General features: G+C 36.4%; 3 protein-coding genes across 4 annotated transcripts in view; 2 read left to right on the top strand and 1 right to left on the bottom strand.

Moving 5' to 3' along the window:
- LOC148070144 (ubiquitin-like modifier-activating enzyme 1) overlaps positions 1–19,569 on the bottom strand; it is a 280,272-nt gene that overhangs the window by 124,663 nt on the left and 136,040 nt on the right. The window lies entirely within an intron of this gene.
- On the top strand, positions 757–12,731 carry rbm5 (RNA binding motif protein 5). Its single transcript, XM_087800341.1, has 25 exons — positions 757–879; positions 1,068–1,115; positions 1,551–1,728; positions 2,319–2,477; positions 2,571–2,640; positions 3,019–3,092; positions 3,728–3,811; positions 4,035–4,095; positions 4,368–4,433; positions 4,844–5,004; positions 5,083–5,180; positions 5,261–5,348; positions 5,417–5,479; positions 5,587–5,650; positions 5,745–5,845; positions 5,910–6,036; positions 6,992–7,083; positions 7,166–7,327; positions 7,400–7,540; positions 7,624–7,695; positions 7,772–7,957; positions 8,039–8,113; positions 8,699–8,799; positions 8,865–8,994; positions 12,389–12,731. Exons 2-25 carry the CDS (start codon positions 1,099–1,101, stop codon positions 12,512–12,514), a joined length of 2,496 nt encoding a protein of 831 aa, XP_087656467.1. The 5' UTR covers positions 757–879; positions 1,068–1,098; the 3' UTR covers positions 12,515–12,731.
- Positions 16,432–19,569, top strand: part of slc38a3b (solute carrier family 38 member 3b) — a 36,284-nt gene continuing 33,146 nt past the window's right edge. For both annotated transcript variants that reach the window (XM_087800363.1, XM_087800362.1), the window contains exon 1: positions 16,432–16,568. The gene's annotated coding sequence lies outside the window, so the exon portion shown is untranslated. The remainder of the gene's footprint in view (positions 16,569–19,569) is intronic.

Here is a 19,569-nt window from a genome sequence, read left to right as displayed (position 1 = left end):
GAATGCAATGATTTAATGTTCTGCTTGCTTGAACAGGTTCCATGTACATAGTATATGTAGATTGATAATTAAAGTATATTACAGGTGAGTTTCCATTTTTGAGTATATCTTTACTGTGTGACTGGTGACCTTTCCAGGGTGTCCCACTCTCTCTCTGCTAGCTAGCTCACTAGCTTGGATGAATTCCAACACCCAATGAGGTGAATTAATAGATATAAATCATGATTATAATTTAACTGCGTTAAAATGATCATTAAAGTTAATATTATAATTCAAGAGTTAAATAATATATATCCAATTGGCCATATAAATATCAATACAGTGTAATAATATATGAAGTGTTTACCCACAAATTTGCTATGATTGATCAAATAAAATCGTTATAAAATTGTATTCTCAGCATTAAAAAACTCTTTAATATTAAAATATTCATTTAAAAACTATATATGTCCAGCACATACAGTAATATATATGAAATAATTGTAGTACTACAATAGTTAGAAATAAAATGGCGAATGCTTATGGTGTATAAATACCCTATTTTTGTCTTAAAGGTACGCAAGTATAATATTGTATTTTAAAGTAGAAACTGTCTATTATTAGACAAAGTTAAACTTAATTCAAAGTTTATTTTTCGGCTTTACTCAAATTAACCAACAAAATAAATCACATTTTTTAACATAGCGAAGCAAGGGAGCGCCTGTGAGACAAACCGAGGGAAAATCAACCCTCATGGTACACCGGTGCATTCTGGGATAAAGAAGGTGTCGTCGTTGCAAGACCTTGACCGTACGATGGTCGTTTCCAAAACCTTTTTTATGTCGTTGTTTTGAAAGTTTCTCAACATTCGTCACAAACATAGTTGTGTAAACTACACTGGTGAGTCACCGCCTGATAGAATTTGTGTGATTTTCCGTGTTTCTCGTGTGTTTTTTCCACGTTTCTTGTCGCCGTCAAATATGTCCGAATATCTTTGCGGCCCAAATAAAAGGCTTTTTCCCCTTTTCATTGTTTGGTGCAAAAATGCAATTGTTTATCACAGGTTAATGGTTTTGTTTTCGTTTTAGAACGTGGTTTGGTTACAGCCTTACGAGTAACATGGGAGCAGACAAGAGGTGAGTTCATTCGCCATGACTGTTATTTTTGTTGTTTTTTAACAATAATATCTCAACAAACATGGTTTGGCACTTGAGTTCCTGTTCATTCTGCAAAAGGTGGTTCAATTTAAGAATAAATGTCAACAGTACTGATGTAAACAGACGCTTTAATAGGCTTGGACAATGATCTTTCAATTTATACATTTGAAATGATGCATTTCTTTAATTTAAAATCATAATACCACTGAATGTTTAAGGCTTACATTTTGTAATTCTGTATACTTCTTTAAATCAAAGTCATTGTTGAATGTGTAACATTAGACTAAACAGTTTTTTATATTGCTTATTACATATTCTTTCTTCACTGACTCCACAAAAGAAATGCCTTTGTTGTGTTTACAACACTGGCAATAAAAGATTCTGATTCTGAGGTCTCTGGTCTCTTTTCAACAGGACAAGCAGAACCGAGCGAAGCGGCAGATATGGTTCGGAGCAGCGGGTTGAAGACATGGACTGGCGAGAGCGTCGTGAGAGGGATGCGGAGCGCGACCGCAATATGCGGCGTTGGGCGGAGGAGAGGCGCAGCGATCGCCATGAAGGAGAGCGAAGAGGATCGAGGAACAGTCCAGAGGTAGCTTACGTTAAAATTCATCTTCTATGCCAGGGGTGGGCAGTTTCCTTGGGGGCCACATTACAAGAGGGCCATCAAGTCAAGAGATGGAAGGGACAAATGAAGAATTGTATTATGGTTAAACTGAAAAAGAATTAAAAGGACATTCTAAACTAAGCTTTAGTCTTCATTGGATTGTATTTTATGTAATATTAACTGATTCTTAGAAAGGAAAGAGCATAGAGTTTTCAATTTAATTTCTGTCAAATCATAACAAAGTTATCGCAAGACACACTTGAGCGAATCACAGTGTGACATTTGTCTATAACAATTAAAAATAAAATGCATCAAATTAAAGACAATTGTGTAATCTTTAATATTGGATACATTTCATTGAAAAATATGACAGGATATAAAAGCCCTACGTAAAATTAAAGAAAGAAAAGGTACGGACAAGAGGAGATAAACAGAATTTAACAAGCTTTATGTAGAGTTGTTTAATAGTGTTATTTTGGAATCAAAGGGCCCCTGCTGGCCCCCCAGGTCTGATTTATGCCTAAACTATTCAAATAGTTTCGCTAATGCTAATGCTTTTTGTTTATGTATTCAAGCAAAGGGAGCGAAAAAGGCGCAACAGTGATCGATCTGAGGACGGCTATCACTCGGATGGAGATTACTCGGATCATGATTTCAGAAGAGAATCTGGGGAGGAGAAGAAGAGCAAGACGATTATGGTATGGGGTCTATCCCCTCAAGTCACCGAGGATGAAGTAAGTGTTGGTGTATATTTTCTACAGATGAATCAATGTATTAATACTTTTCCGGGAAATAACTATTTTATTTTTTATCCCGTCTGTTTTCAGCTCTCTCATGCATTTGAACAACTTGACGGACCTCAGCCCGTGGATGTCAGGCTGATGAAAAGGAAGTCAGGTGAGAACGGTACATATGTTTGACACTGACTTCTTTTCCCAGTGTTTAAACATAGACCAGTGTGCTTCCATCCAGACCCATTTATCCGATAGCAACCAGAAATACATTCGTTTTATTTTTGATTTAAAAAAAGCTAATTGATGTAGCAACTTAAAGGTTTCTTTGTTTTCATTCTCCCGACGGTAAGTACAACTGAATTGATGAGATGTGTAAAGTTCAACAGGACGTTGTGATATAGTAGAACTCATCCAGAATGACCTTCTGTTTACCAAACAGTACCTGGGTCGTGAAAAAAAAAGTTTGTGGAACAGTTTAAAGTATCTGCCCATGGATTTTTAACTAACACGCCTCCCGTCTATATTTGAATGCTGTCTCTAGGTATAAGCCGTGGTTTCGCCTTCGTGGACTTTTATCACTTGCAAGATGCTACCCGATGGATGGAGACCAATCAGGTTGCTTCACAATCGCCAAGTCTAGTTTTAATCTTGGGGATCTTTGAAGAAATTACCCAAAAAGGCAACCAGAGTGCATCATTAGAGTGCAAAGAAACTGCAAATATTGGGGACATTTGTTGCATTAGATCACTAACAGTGTACTTTGTACATTTAGCAATACATTTTTTTTTATTCATGTAGTCTTTTAAATGGTAAATACACTGATATCCAGCAGATTTTAAAATTCACTTTATCAGCTAATGACTATACGTTTAAGTGGATAAAAGATGTAAAGACGCAACTTTAAATACCCAAAATATTTGTGTAGTTATTTATTTGTATAGTATGTTAGGTTTTTGTTTGTTTTTGTTTCCCCCCCATGATGGAAGTTTTGTTTTTTGCAGTAAGAAGTGTCCACGATAATCACATTTTACATTCTGCTCCAGCTCAGTCTGGACTCCGGGTCCCAAACACATTAGGAATCCTCCTACACATGAAGCTCACACACATCAGCGTGTGCTCTCTTTAGCACTGAGTCCATGTGTCGGGGATCCCTTCCTCTCCCCGTCTCTCCCTCCCAAAACTGCTAGCTCTGTTGATGAGATCACACTTGTCACGAGCCGTCGCATGATACCGTTCCTTCCTTTTTTCAGGAACGCCTGGTCGTCCAAGGAAAAGTCGTCGAACTGCACTACAGCCATCCCAGAAACAAGTTTGAAGACTGGCTGTGCAATACTGTAAGTTGATTTGGTCAACTCCTCTCATTGAGACTAGCCCACACCGTTAGCCCTGTTAGCATGTAGTCAGTTACTGTCCTTCTGTCGATGCGAACACACAGACTTGTGGGTAAAGGTTCAGGTGGTATTGCTGGTAAGGATGGTATCCTTCACTGTTCTCTGAGGCACCTGTTCAGGGCTCTGGAAGGCGTGTAATAAAAATGATGTAAACGGTTACTTGCAGTGTGGCCTGTACAATTTCCGGAGGAGGCTGAAGTGCTTCAGGTGTGGAGCAGCCAAAGTTGGTAAGTAGCTGAATCACCAAGAGGCCACAGACTCCATCATCCAAGCAACCTGAATCTGCAGTTTTGGGATCCGGTTCTCAATTTTTAATTTTTTTTTGTTCAAATGGAAAGAAGACAGTTAGTCCAGGGTAGCATGCTTTTTATTAAACCTATTTTTGATAGCTATGGATGTGTTTTACAGTAGGTCCTTAGGTTTCACTTAGAATAGCTGTTCCTTTTAGGTCAATTGTTGGGAGTTACACACTTTCATCCCTTCTTTTTTCTCTCAACAGAGGGAGAAGCTAATGGCAATGGTGGAGCCATGGATGGTCAACCCGGGGGAGATTTCTGTGGCGATAGTAAGAGTACTTTTCTTATCTTGCACATCAGTGGGGCAATTACATTTCCCCGGGGCCAACAGTGACTCTTGTTGGGGGCCACCAAGAAAAGTATAAAATAGAGCTATATATGCTAAAATATTTTATTTAATAAAACTTATTTTTCAATCTGATAAACTACTTTGTTCAAATAATTTTTCTATTTGCTTAAATATTTTTGAGTGATGATATAAAAAAAAAAAAGACAAAAGTTCTTCAATGAAAACCCTATAATCATTATTAGAGACTTAGTAATGAATAATATAAATTCATCCATAATCTTTGACCCTTGTGAGGGCCATATTAATGCAGTTTAAGAGTTGCAATTTTTTCCAGGGTCTTTTGTAGAACAAAAGCAATGGTTCAAAGCGTTCATATATTTGCCTTTCCAGCTATAATACTGCGAAACATCGCCCCCATGACCACTGTGGACGCCATTCTGACCGCCATGGCACCCTATGCTAACCTGTCATCGAGCAATATTCGCCTCATCAAAGACAAGCACACTGGCCAGAATCGAGGTTTCGCCTTCGTTCAGCTGTCGTCACCTCTGGTAAATTAGTTTACAAATGATTTATTTCTTCCTTTTAAAACATGAGTTTCTCATTATGGCTGTTTTTGTTTTCAACAGGAAGCTTCTCAGCTGCTGACCATGTTACAAAGTCTGCAGCCTCCGTTAAAACTTGACGGGAAAACAATCGGAGTGGATTATGCCAAGAGTGCTCGGAAGTAAGTGTAATTTAAGGAGAAAGTATAATTTATATTTGGGGATAAAGGCTTAATGGTCTTTTTTTTTTTTTCTTTTTAAGGGACTTTTTGCTCTCAGATGGAAATCGTGTCAGTGCCTTCTCTGTGGCGAGCACAGCGATCGCTGCCGCCCAATGGTCATCAAGTCAGGTATTTAACATTTTCATAACCTTCAAATGTTCAATGTAACATATTTGTATTCATCATTTCCTGATCAGCCTCAACCCAGCTCGGAGTCGTCGGATTATTACATCCCAGAAGGCTACAATTCAATCCAACAGGTTGGGGAAAGTTATTTATTTGTTTTTAAATGGTTCAGCAGCCATTTTGTTTTCTCTTGGTTTAAATGCGAAGATGAACCAAAAGTGCTTTAATTTTGTCCCACCAGGACTACCAGACATTCTACCATCAAGCAGGAGTCAGCACCTCTCAGGAGAATGGAATTCTGGGGGGTGAGATATTTTCTGTGAACGGCTATCGTAACAAAAATCTTCACTTGATCCTTAATTTGAACAATTATCAAATCGTGTTCCGTCTTTATTTCAGCTGCCCCAGCTTTAAAGATGATTCAGACGCCCGCCGGAGTCGTTCTCCCGCCTGGAGTGCAGGTTTACCAACCACACATAATTTCCCAGCCGGCAGTCCAGGTAACGACTAAAACTAGACAACTGATCCGTGTAGATCTGATGATTGAACCTGTGTTTATTACAGGCGCTGCAAATTGCACGTCAGCTGGAGCCCAAGTCCCGGACAGCTGCCGAAGCTGTGCCCGTTTCCCCCGTCGCTTCTGCCACAACTTCAACTGCAGCTAGTGCTCAAAGCGCTGCCACTAGTGCTGGTATGAACCTGATCTCCTGTTCAATAATGTGGGAACCTACTGTTTTGCCGAAGATTGTTAAAAACATATGGTGTTGATGGTTATATTGCAATTAAATTGATTGCAGTATCTATATCTATAAAGGGCACTTGAGTCAGCTAAGCTCTCACAGGTCCCACAGAGGTTCTACAGAGCTGTTATTGGGCTCAAAATGACCTCCATGAACCGCTCCATATCTGGACTAAGATGGGTCTTTTTTGGCCTTATTCGTCAGCAAAGGCCTAACATTTGTGCCTAAACTACTCCCTTATTATTAGAGCTACAATAGTTTAAATAAGCCCATCCAATAGTTGGCCTTCTTTTCGACCTTAATGGCTTCTGCATCTTTTCCAACTGCATTCTGCAGAGTCTGTGGCGAGTAGTAAAATAGCTCCAGCATCATTTAAGTCCATGCAAACACATTAAAGGAATATTTAAAATGTAATCACATGGCCTTTGTATTTAAAATATTTTCCATGGTTTTGCATCTAACAATAATCCCTGGGCAATGCCGGGAGCTTCAGCTATTATGGAAAATTGTTAGGTGGATAATATTAATGATGTATTTATATTTATATGGATATATGCTTAGTTCCTGCATATATATTATACTACATCATGTTGTATTGTGAAATAAAGATGATGATAAGACGAAGATAAATAATGTTTGCTTTTATATTTTGTATTTTATAAATATTTGTATGGATATTTTATTGATTATGTGTTAAATATTTTGCACAGACTGAAGGTTGGTTAAAAAGTGTTAAAAGTATTTATACTTCTTCCCAATCTTTTTTCAAACTACATTGTTTGGTTATGCTTTATTTGTGCCTGTACCAGTATCTAATTTATTTATTCAGATTTTGGGCAGTTTGGCCAGCAGAGGACAAAAAGGTTTCAGTTCTGAATTTATTTTTTAAATATATTTTTTTCACAGATGCTCCTGACGTTTCCAACTATCAGTACGACGAGTCGTCCGGCTACTACTTTGATCCTCAAACTGGCCTTTACTATGATCCTAACACACACGTGAGATTCTTGAACGATGCCACTTATGTAACGTTTGAAATGATTTATTTGAAATAAATGTCCAAATATCCTTCATTTCCAGTACTACTACAACTCTCAGACTCAGCAGTATCTCTACTGGGACAGCGAGAAACAGACGTACGTTCCGGCCTCAGGCGACGCGGGACAAAGTGCCAACAACACGCCCGGCAGCAAAGAACCGAAGGAGAAGAAGGAAAAGCCAAAGAGTAAAACGGCTCAACAGGTACTTTGACAAACACGATAACGAACACTGGCATTTCCTTGCACTCCTGACTGATCCGTCTGGCTCTCGTAGATCGCTAAAGACATGGAGCGTTGGGCCAAAGGTCTGAATAAGCAGAAGGAGAATTTCAAAAGTAGCTTTCAACCGATTTCCCAAGAGGAGCGGAAGGAGACTGCAGCTGCTGATGCAGGCTATTTACTGTTTGAGAAAAAGGTACGTCTGGGTTGACCTTGTTTCTACTGGTCTTGAAATGTTTTTTAAATGATCTTTAAGTCCTAAAGTGTCTGTATTCACAGCAGGCCGGTCTCCTCGAGGAAGTTGATTCACCAGAAGAGGAGGCACCAGCAACTTCGGCCAGCTCCTCCAAGGTGAACCCCTGAGACCAATAAAGCCTGTTTCTGCGGTTGTGGATCCGGAGATTTAACATGAGTTCTGCTCCTCCAGTCGGGCCTGGTGGCAGCTTACTGTGGAGACAGTGATCCAGAAGAGGGAGGAGCCGAGCCAGAAGGTGCAGAAGGAGGCGTGGACAAGATGACGGACTGGAAAAAGCTGGCTTGTCTGTTGTGTCGGAGACAGTTTCCCAACAAGGAAGGGCTGCTCAGACACCAACAGCTCTCTGACCTCCACAAGGTAACGTTTCCACCAAACTTGTTTCGCTTTGCTTCGTTTGAAACGTTGATCAATTGAACAAATCAAATTGTCCTTTTTCAGAAAAACCTGGAGGTTCTACGTCGGATAAAGCTGAGTGAGGCTGAGCTGGAAGAGTTGGAGCGACAAGAGTCTGAGGTTGGAACGACTCTTGACTCTTTTCTGTAACTGGCAAAACTAATGGAAGTGATATTGTGTTCTTAGGGTCAAATCTAGCATGATTGATTTTTGTTTTCTAACATTACAAAAGCTTTTTTGACCCATTTTAAACAATCGCATCTTCATACATTACTCTATCAACTAGACATGACGCATATCACGATACTGGGTCCATGATACTATATATAGCGATACTGTAGTAACGAGTATATGTGTAGTATTGTCGAGTATTTGACTGTTGCAGAATTTACGGACCACATGACTCTTGGCGAAGTCGTAACTGCTTTCATTTGTTTTGAAACCAGAATCTGTCCAAACATGAGCTTTCAAAGCTGCTGGAGTCACTGTATCCTCTCGTCCTCAGTCGTTGTCGGAATCTAGCAGGATTTAATTATTCTTTAAGCTTCAAGTGACTTAATTAATATTATGATATTTAAATGTATTTATATTTTATTTACACCCGGAATATCAACGCGAGTCTATATTGGCTTAAATTGACCATCTTAGGGTCGTATAACATAACTTGATGTTATGATTGTGTAACAAAATGTTGTCTTCTTCTAGCTGAAGTACAGGGACAGAGCTGCCGAGAGGCGGGAAAAATATGGAATACCTGAACCTCCGGCGCCCAAGAAGAAGAAGTTTAGCCAACCAACTCCTGTCGTGTAAGTTCAAGACTTGTCCATTTGTTTTAGTTTTGAGTTAAAATTCGGCTCATGTTTTACAACAGGAACTACGAGCAACCCACGAAAGACGGCCTGAGCAGCGACAACATCGGCAACAAGATGCTGCAGGCGATGGGCTGGAAAGAAGGGAAAGGTCTGGGTCGTAATCAGCAAGGCATCACCGCACCTATAGAGGTATGTGAGGCTGAATATTGATCTACTACACGTTTGTTACAGTCTTTAAAAGTGTTTGTGTTGCATCTATAGAGGTATATGAGGCTGAATATTGATCTACTACACGTTTGTTACAGTCTTTAAAAGTGTTTGTGTTGCACCTATAGAGGTATATGAGGCTGAATATTGATCTACTACACGTTTGTTACAGTCTTTAAAAGTGTTTGTGTTGCACCTATAGAGGTATATGAGGCTGAATATTGATCTACTACACGTTTGTTACAGTCTTTAAAAGTGTTTGTGTTGCACCTATAGAGGTATATGAGGCTGAATATTGATCTACTACACGTTTGTTACAGTCTTTAAAAGTGTTTGTGTTGCACCTATAGAGGTATATGAGGCTGAATATTGATCTACTACACGTTTGTTACAGTCTTTAAAGGTGTTTGTGTTGCACCTATAGAGGTATATGAGGCTGAATATTGAGCTACAACATGTCTGTTACAGTCTTTAAAAGTGTTTGTGTTGCACCTATAGAGGTATGTGAGGCTGAATATTGAGCTACAACATGTTTGTTAGAGTCTTTAAAAGTGTTTGTGTTGCATCTATAGAGGTATATGAGGCTGAATATTGAGCTACAACATGTTTGTTACAGTCTTTAAAAGTGTTTGTGTTGCACCTATAGAGGTATATGAGGCTGAATATTGAGCTACAACATGTTTGTTACAGTCTTTAAAAGTGTTCGTGTTGCACCTATAGAGGTATATGAGGCTGAATATTGATCTACTACACGTTTGTTACAGTCTTTAAAAGTGTTCGTGTTGCACCTATAGAGGTATATGAGGCTGAATATTGATCTACTACACGTTTGTTACAGTCTTTAAAGGTGTTTGTGTTGCACCTATAGAGGTATATGAGGCTGAATATTGAGCTACAACATGTCTGTTACAGTCTTTAAAAGTGTTTGTGTTGCACCTATAGAGGTATATGAGGCTGAATATTGATCTACTACACGTTTGTTACAGTCTTTAAAAGTGTTCGTGTTGCACCTATAGAGGTATATGAGGCTGAATATTGATCTACTACACGTTTGTTACAGTCTTTAAAAGTGTTTGTGTTGCACCTATAGAGGTATATGAGGCTGAATATTGATCTACTACACGTTTGTTACAGTCTTTAAAAGTGTTTGTGTTGCACCTATAGAGGTATATGAGGCTGAATATTGATCTACTACACGTTTGTTACAGTCTTTAAAAGTGTTTGTGTTGCATCTATAGAGGTATATGAGGCTGAATATTGATCTACTACACGTTTGTTACAGTCTTTAAAAGTGTTTGTGTTGCACCTATAGAGGTATATGAGGCTGAATATTGATCTACTACACGTTTGTTACAGTCTTTAAAGGTGTTTGTGTTGCACCTATAGAGGTATATGAGGCTGAATATTGAGCTACAACATGTCTGTTACAGTCTTTAAAAGTGTTTGTGTTGCATCTATAGAGGTATATGAGGCTGAATATTGAGCTACAACATGTTTGTTAGAGTCTTTAAAAGTGTTTGTGTTGCATCTATAGAGGTATATGAGGCTGAATATTGAGCTACAACATGTTTGTTACAGTCTTTAAAAGTGTTTGTGTTGCACCTATAGAGGTATGTGAGGCTGAATATTGAGCTACAACATGTTTGTTAGAGTCTTTAAAAGTGTTTGTGTTGCATCTATAGAGGTATATGAGGCTGAATATTGAGCTACAACATGTTTGTTACAGTCTTTAAAAGTGTTTGTGTTGCACCTATAGAGGTATATGAGGCTGAATATTGAGCTACAACATGTTTGTTACAGTCTTTAAAAGTGTTCGTGTTGCACCTATAGAGGTATATGAGGCTGAATATTGATCTACTACACGTTTGTTACAGTCTTTAAAAGTGTTCGTGTTGCACCTATAGAGGTATATGAGACTGAATATTGATCTACTACACGTTTGTTACAGTCTTTAAAAGTGTTTGTGTTGCACCTATAGAGGTATATGAGGCTGAATATTGATCTACTACACGTTTGTTACAGTCTTTAAAAGTGTTTGTGTTGCACCTATAGAGGTATATGAGGCTGAATATTGATCTACTACACGTTTGTTAGTCTTTAAAAGTGTTTGTGTTGCACCTATAGAGGTATATGAGGCTGAATATTGAGCTACAACATGTTTGTTACAGTCTTTAAAAGTGTTTGTGTTGCACCTATAGAGGTATATGAGGCTGAATATTGATCTACTACACGTTTGTTACAGTCTTTAAAAGTGTTTGTGTTGCATCTATAGAGGTATATGAGGCTGAATATTGATCTACTACACGTTTGTTACAGTCTTTAAAAGTGTTTGTGTTGCATCTGTAGAGGTATATGAGGCTGAATATTGATCTACTACACGTTTGTTACAGTCTTTAAAAGTGTTTGTGTTGCATCTATAGAGGTATATGAGGCTGAATATTGAGCTACAACACGTTTGTTACAGTCTTTAAAAGTGTTTGTGTTGCATCTATAGAGGTATATGAGGCTGAATATTGAGCTACAACATGTTTGTTACAGTCTTTAAAAGTGTTTGTGTTGCACCTATAGAGGTATATGAGGCTGAATATTGAGCTACAACATGTTTGTTACAGTCTTTAAAAGTGTTCGTGTTGCACCTATAGAGGTATATGAGGCTGAATATTGATCTACTACACGTTTGTTACAGTCTTTAAAAGTGTTCGTGTTGCACCTATAGAGGTATATGAGACTGAATATTGATCTACTACACGTTTGTTACAGTCTTTAAAAGTGTTTGTGTTGCACCTATAGAGGTATATGAGGCTGAATATTGATCTACTACACGTTTGTTACAGTCTTTAAAAGTGTTTGTGTTGCACCTATAGAGGTATATGAGGCTGAATATTGATCTACTACACGTTTGTTAGTCTTTAAAAGTGTTTGTGTTGCACCTATAGAGGTATATGAGGCTGAATATTGAGCTACAACATGTTTGTTACAGTCTTTAAAAGTGTTTGTGTTGCACCTATAGAGGTATATGAGGCTGAATATTGATCTACTACACGTTTGTTACAGTCTTTAAAAGTGTTTGTGTTGCATCTATAGAGGTATATGAGGCTGAATATTGATCTACTACACGTTTGTTACAGTCTTTAAAAGTGTTTGTGTTGCATCTGTAGAGGTATATGAGGCTGAATATTGATCTACTACACGTTTGTTACAGTCTTTAAAAGTGTTTGTGTTGCATCTATAGAGGTATATGAGGCTGAATATTGAGCTACAACACGTTTGTTACAGTCTTTAAAAGTGTTTGTGTTGCATCTATAGAGGTATGTGAGGCTGAATATTGATCTACTACACGTTTGTTACAGTCTTTAAAAGTGTTTGTCGTTCTCAGGCGCAGCTCAGGACCAAAGGAGCAGGTCTGGGCATCAAAGGCAGCAACTACACTCTCACCTCCTCCGACACGTACAAAGACGCCGTTCGAAAAGCCATGTTCGCTCGTTTCACGGAGCTGGAGTGAGTCCCGGGATCCGAACCGACCGACTCGAACCACCTCCCGCCTTATCGGCTCCACATTTTCTCAATAGACTCGTTATCATGAATTTAATTTATGTTGTACAAACCATCTCGTCGACCGGCTGAAAGTTTCATTTTCCTCGTTTGCGTTTGTTGAAGTGAATGTACAGTTTATACTTTGAATATTTGTGTTTGTACAGAGAATAAATGACACAAATGAATGTTGTGCTGCTGATTATTTTTAATCAAAGAAATGCAAGTTTCAGGTCTGACGTTCTTATTACGCTCAATATAAAGCTCGCCAGTAGGGGGTGCTGGTTGCCAAAGGAGTCTGATACTCATGGTGTGGAAGCAGATCAGAGTCTTATATATTGAAAGATTGAATTGAAATCACAGTTTAAAGGTTGACTTTTTTAAATTAATAAATTTCCTTAAATTATTGCATTCAAGATTTGTACATTAATGGGTTGAATTTGTTTTCCGAATATGGTTAAAAAAATATATTTTCATAAAGAATTATTTATTTTAATATTGAATTTAAAATGCTTCGAATCAAGAGTATATTTTTGAATATTCATTAGTTTTTATTAGTGTCATTAGAATATCAGTGTATGTAAAACAAGCTAGACTAACCTTTCAGTATATCAATTATTGAATTTAATTATTTTTTCATATAATGCTAAAAAATAAAATCAATAAGTCAATTAAAAGCGTTTGCGTTTGAAATGTAGAATTCAACCCTTCAATATTCTGATGGCTTGTGACGTGTTGATGAAGCTTCATGAAACAGTGTCATTATCTTCAGAGTCCACTAGATGGCGTATCTGCACTATTTTCCTTTGTTTTTAACAAGTTTTCTAATGAAACATGATTTTTAAACTAATGGCGCCACCTACTGACCTCTGAACAACATGACACTGTTTCATGAAGCTTCACCAGCACATCACTACTGATGGCACCTATGTACTTCTATCAACTTCAACTCAGATTGAACCAGACTTCGTGTCGAGTGAGTTCATCTGCGTCCACACGTCTTGGGCCGTCCCTTGTCTTCCACCCACTCGTGAGGTCCGAGGAGAAATCCATCTGGAACATCGGATCGACGTGTACGAGGCTTCGTGACCTGAAGTCACCTCGGACGTCGCGGTGGATCATAGTCTAAAGGTTCAAAACGCAACGGTTTGCCTGGATGTGTACATTGTGTGTAGATGTGAGAACAGGCATCACGTTGTTGTGCGGCTGTAACAAGTACACGTCTGCAAATACACACGTTTAAAAGTCTCAAAACTTTTGACTTACCATCGAATCTAGCGGCGACAGATTTGAATGTATTTGTATTCCTTAAACTGTGTGACTGTTCAATCTCACTCTAGGGTCAACACGGGAGTGTGTTGTTGTTTTTGTCGTCAGTTGCCACAACTGTGATCCCCTCGAGCTCCTCTGTGCTGACGACTGTTGATTGACAGGTGAAGCAGGATTAACATATAAAATAACTGCGAGCGTCCGAGGGATCAAGTGTTCGCAGTACTGATGCGCGGCATGAGGCGTAAAATCTCTCGCGAGTTTTGTTTTTATATCGTTATAAAAGAGCAACTCTGTTTATTAATACATTAATAAACAAGTTGCAAAGAAAATAATGTAGCCACACCTAACCTTCCTTTTAAATTATTCCATGTGTTGCATTTTTCTCATTCACATTTGATTCCTTTAAACCATGTTCCTGGAAACTGGACACAATACTGTCTTTCATTGAGGAGCAGAGGGACACCCTGGAAAGGTCAGGAAGAGAAACTTTTAATAGAGTTGTAAATAATAGTGGATTCAAAGTTCAAGTTTCAACTTTAATCAAACAATTTTCAACTTTAATCAAACAATTTTCAAATATAATCAAACAATTTTCAACTAGAATCAAACAATTTTCAACTAAAATCAAACCATTTTCAACTATAATCAAACCATTTTCAACTATAATCCAACAATTTTCAACTATAATCCAACAATTTTCAACTATAATCAAACAATTTTCAACTATAATCCAACAATTTTCAAACATAATCCAACAATTTTCAACTATAATCAAACCATTTTCAACTATAATCAAACTATTTTTAACTATAATCCAACAATTTTCCACTATAATCAAACACTTTTCAACTATAATCAAACAATTTTCAACTATAATCCAACAATTTTCAACTATAATCAAACCATTTTCAACTATAATCAAACAATTTTTAACTATAATCAAACCATTTTCAACTATAATCCAACAATTTTCAACTATAATCAAACCATTTTCAACTATAATCCAACAATTTTCAACTATAATCAAACCATTTTCAACTATAATCCAACAATTTTCAACTATAATCAAACCATTTTCAACTATAATCCAACAATTTTCAAGTATAATCAAACCATTTTCAACTATAATCCAACAATTTTCAACTATAATCAAACCATTTTTAACTATAATCCAACAATTTTCAACTATAATCAAACCATTTTCAACTATAATCAAACCATTTTCAACTGTAATCAAACCATTTTCAACTATAATCCAACAATTTTCAACTATAATCAAACCATTTTCAACTATAATCAAACCATTTTCCACTATAATCCAACAATTTTCAACTGTAATCAAACCATTTTCAATTATAATCCAACAATTTTCAACTATAATCCAACAATTTCCCACTATAATCAAACCATTTTCAACTATAATCCAACAATTTTCAACTATAATCAAACCATTTTCAACTATAATCCAACAATTTTCAACTATAATCAAACCATTTTCAACTATAATCCAACAATTTTCAACTGTAATCAAACCATTTTCAACTATAATCAAACCATTTTCAACTATAATCCAACAATTTTTAACTATAATCAAACCATTTTCAACTATAATCCAACAATTTTCAACTATAATCCAACAATTTTCAACTATAATCAAACCATTTTCAACTATAATCCAACAATTTTTAACTATAATCAAACCATTTTCAACTATAATCCAACAATTTTCAACTATAATCAAACCATTTTCCACTATAATCCAACAATTTTCAACTGTAATCAAACCATTTTCAATTATAATCCAACAATTTTCAACTATAATCCAACAATTTCCCACTATAATCAAACCATTTTCAACTATAATCCAACAATTTTCAACTATAATCAAACCATTTTCAACTATAATCCAACAATTTTCAACTATAATCAAACCATTTTCAACTATAATCCAACAATTTTCAACTGTAATCAAACCATTTTCAACTATAATCCAACAATTTTCAACTATAATCCAACAATTTTCAACTATAATCAAACCATTTTCAACTATAATCCAACAATTTTTAACTATAATCAAACCATTTTCAATTATAATCCAACAATTTTCAACTATAATCAAACCATTTTCAACTATAATCCAACAATTTTCCACTATAATCAAACCATTTTCAACTATAATCCAACAATTTTTAACTATAATCAAACCATTTTCAATTATAATCCAACAATTTTCAACTATAATCAAACCATTTTCAACTATAATCCAACAATTTTCCACTATAATCAAACAATTTTTAACTATAATCCAACAATTTTAAACTGTAATCAAACCATTTTCAACTATAATCCAACAATTTTCAACTATAATAAAAAAAATCAACTATAATCAAACAATTTTCCAATTATAACCGATCAATGTTCAACTGGTCCAAATCCAACAAGTTCGTTTTGAGTCATTCACGCTCAAAACCTCCTCCACAGGCTCGTGTTCCCGGCTGAAGGTGGTCCTTCTCCTTCTCTCCCCCTCACGGAGGCAGGAGGAAGCCAAAGAGGCGGACCTTAGTGAAAGCAGCGACCCCCACCACAGACTCCACACCGAAGCATTTCTCTCGAGCCTCTTCCTCGAAGAGCGACGTTCCACGATCCAGATCTCCAGACCCTCTCTATCGGAGGAGAACCTCAGCGGGAGAACCTCATCCAGGAGAACCTCAAGCAGGAGAACCTCAGGAGGACACGAACCTTCTCCTTCTCCGGTGAGATCCACGACATTTTCCTTTTCTTTTCCCAAAGAACTACTGACGTGTTCTCGTCTTTGTGCGGGTTTTTAAAAAGACGCGTCACTTGAGCGACGAAACGACGTGGATTTGAAAGACGATTAATTTCGTATCGATCGGATCGATCGGATCGATAAGCGGGCGATCGGTTCGTCCAGATGTCACCACCATGTGGCCCCGTGAGTGACAGATCGTGTCCATCTATTGTCCATAAATACGAGCGTGACTAGAGTCTGCTTTTATTTCAACACGTTCCTAACAAACACCAGTGACTTGATTTACTTATTTTAGTGTTTAAGGAGTTTCAGTGGGAACGCGTGTGTCACATGGTACTGTTCTCTCTCTCACACACACACACACACACACACACACACACACACACACACACACACACACACACCTCAAGGATAATATGGAAAAAACACGCAAATGCGACTAAATCAACAGTTGAAGTTCTAAATATACTGGTGTGTGGGAGGATCGTGTTCCCAGAGAGTTTACTGCAGTTTTATCAAGTTTAATCCAAAGAAAAGTATATATATTTTTTTATCCAGGTTACCTTGGCAACACTGAGATTACAAGTGCACAAGCGTGGCGCACTGTTCGAATCCAACTTTATTTAAAACGTCTCTTCAACACAATGGTTTCTAAATGAGTTCATTGGGTGAAAAATTAAATTAAAAAAAAAGAAAAATACGGAAAGAACCAGAGGAAATATGGAATTGTTCAGTAAATAATGGGATTATAATAAAAGAAAAATCAACTATAATCAAACAATTTTCAACTATAATCAAACAATTTTCAACTAAAATCAAACAATTTTCAACTTTAATCAAACAATTTTCAACTAAAATCAAACAATTTTCAACTTTAATCAAACAATTTTCAAACATAATGAAAAAATTCAACTTTAATCAAACAATTTTCAACTGTAATCAAACAATTAAACTATAATCAAACTATTTTCAACTTTAATCAAACTATTTTCAACTTTAATCAAAGAATTTTCAACTATAATCAAACAATTTAAAATATAATCAAACAATTTTCAACTTTAATCAAACAATTTTCAACTATAATCAAACAATTTAAAATATAATCAAACAATTTTCAACTATAATCCAACAATTTTCAACTGTAATCCAACTATTTTCAACTATAATCAAACAATTTTCAACTTTAATCAAACAATTTTCAACTTTAATCAAACAATTTTCAACTATAATCAAACAATTTTCAACTTTAATCAAACAATGTTCAACTATAATCAAACAATTTTCAACTATAATCAAACAATTTAAAATATAATCCAACAATTTTTAACTATAATCAAACAATTTTCAACTATAATCAAACAATTTTCAACTATAATCAAACCATTTTCAACTGAAATTAAATTATTAAAAATAATAAGGAAACTCAACTTGTACTAAAGATACAAACAAAGAAACGAAAAAACACTAAATATCCGTCTTAAACATTTAGAAACAAAATAAAATATATTGATTTAAAAGCGAGTCGACAACAGCCTTCATGGTTCTGGGTTCATCTCAATGTACACAAGTGTCGCAGCGGTCAGTGGCCTCCGCACAGGCGTGTGTGTGTGTGTGGGGGTGTGTGTGTGTGTGTGTGTGTGTGTGTGTGTGTGTGTGTGTGTGTGTGTGTGTGTGTGTGTGGCAGATGTTTAATCAATGTGGGAAGCCGCCAGCTGACCTGAGAATATAAAGAGCTCAAGTGTTGAGTGTCAAACACTCGAGGCGGTTTAATAATAGTTTTGAGCTCAGGAACGTTCCTGTCGCTCGAGCGATGATTTGATCGGACGATGCATTTGAATCGTAGCGTCTGCTCGTATACGTCTCTCGCGTCCGACTGTAAATATTGCTTCACCAAAAGTAAAGTCCAGATGCCGGTTAGAAAAAATCATCTCAGGCTCACGTGTACAAGAGTAACTGATGATGTTTCAATGGATATAATGTGAAAATACATCCAAAGAATAAACAAAACAGTGAATAAATACAATACATGAGTCTCTAGACAATTGTGAAAAAAATTGTGTAGTGCTTTTTTAAAAAGAATATATTTAAACTATCGTTAACTACGACACACAGTCCAAAAACATACAAAGGTTGATGATCACATCTTGAATAGCTTTGCGTGAATGGGTTTTAACTCTTTATCCTAAGCTTTGTTTAACAGTGGAATGTAGTCGTGAAACCTTTCGCGATATCAAAGTCGTCTTTAGGATAAAGTTCGGGGTTTTCACTCTCGTGCCTTTTAAGTAAAACACAGTCAAGGCCAAGGGAGCCAAATCTGGTCATTTTAGATAAAACAAAGATAAAAAATGTTGTTTAAGGCTCTTTAAAAACAATATTTTTTAAAAATGTGTCTTTTACTACGAAAAAACCTTTATAGATGATTCATGTGAACTCAAACTTACATTTAGCTTTAGTCGACACAAACGCACACAGTCCGAAAACATACAGAGGTGGATGATCACAAGTTGAATAGCTTTGCATGAATAGGTTTTAATTTTTTTTTTTAAATCTTAAACTTTGTTTACCAATGGATTGTAGTCGTGAATAACTGTGAAACTTTTGTGATTATCAAAGTCGTCTTTACGTAAGTCGTCTTGAAACAGTGTCATTATTTTCAGAGTCCACTAGATGGCGTCTCTGCACTGTTTTCCTTTGTTTTGAACAATTGTTCTAATGAAACATCCTTTTAAAACTGATGGCGCCACCTACTGACCACTGAACATGACACGGGTTTCATGAAGCTTCACCAACACATCAGTATATTATTATTATATTATATTATTATGTATTAATATATAAGGATCTTTTTGTTCATGTTACTGTGTCAACATTCAACAGCACTGTATCACATTTTTTATTTTGGGCTTACATTAAAAAAAAAAACATATATATACTTATATTACAATAGTGTTTTTTAAACAAAAAATATGTATTTTTTTTCACGA

This window comes from Callionymus lyra, chromosome 10 (assembly GCF_982586985.1).
Source record: "Callionymus lyra chromosome 10, fCalLyr1.hap1.1, whole genome shotgun sequence".
In the NCBI taxonomy this organism is placed as follows: Eukaryota; Metazoa; Chordata; class Actinopteri; order Syngnathiformes; family Callionymidae; genus Callionymus; species Callionymus lyra.
This window is presented reverse-complemented; position numbering and strand designations above follow the sequence as displayed.

Coding starts and splice junctions, on each gene's coding strand:
- rbm5 (XM_087800341.1), top strand. Junction 4,096..4,367: donor GTGTGGAGCAGCCAAAGTTG/GTAAGTAGCTGA, acceptor TTCTCTCAACAG/AGGGAGAAGCTAATGGCAAT. Junction 7,958..8,038: donor AGCTCTCTGACCTCCACAAG/GTAACGTTTCCA, acceptor GTCCTTTTTCAG/AAAAACCTGGAGGTTCTACG.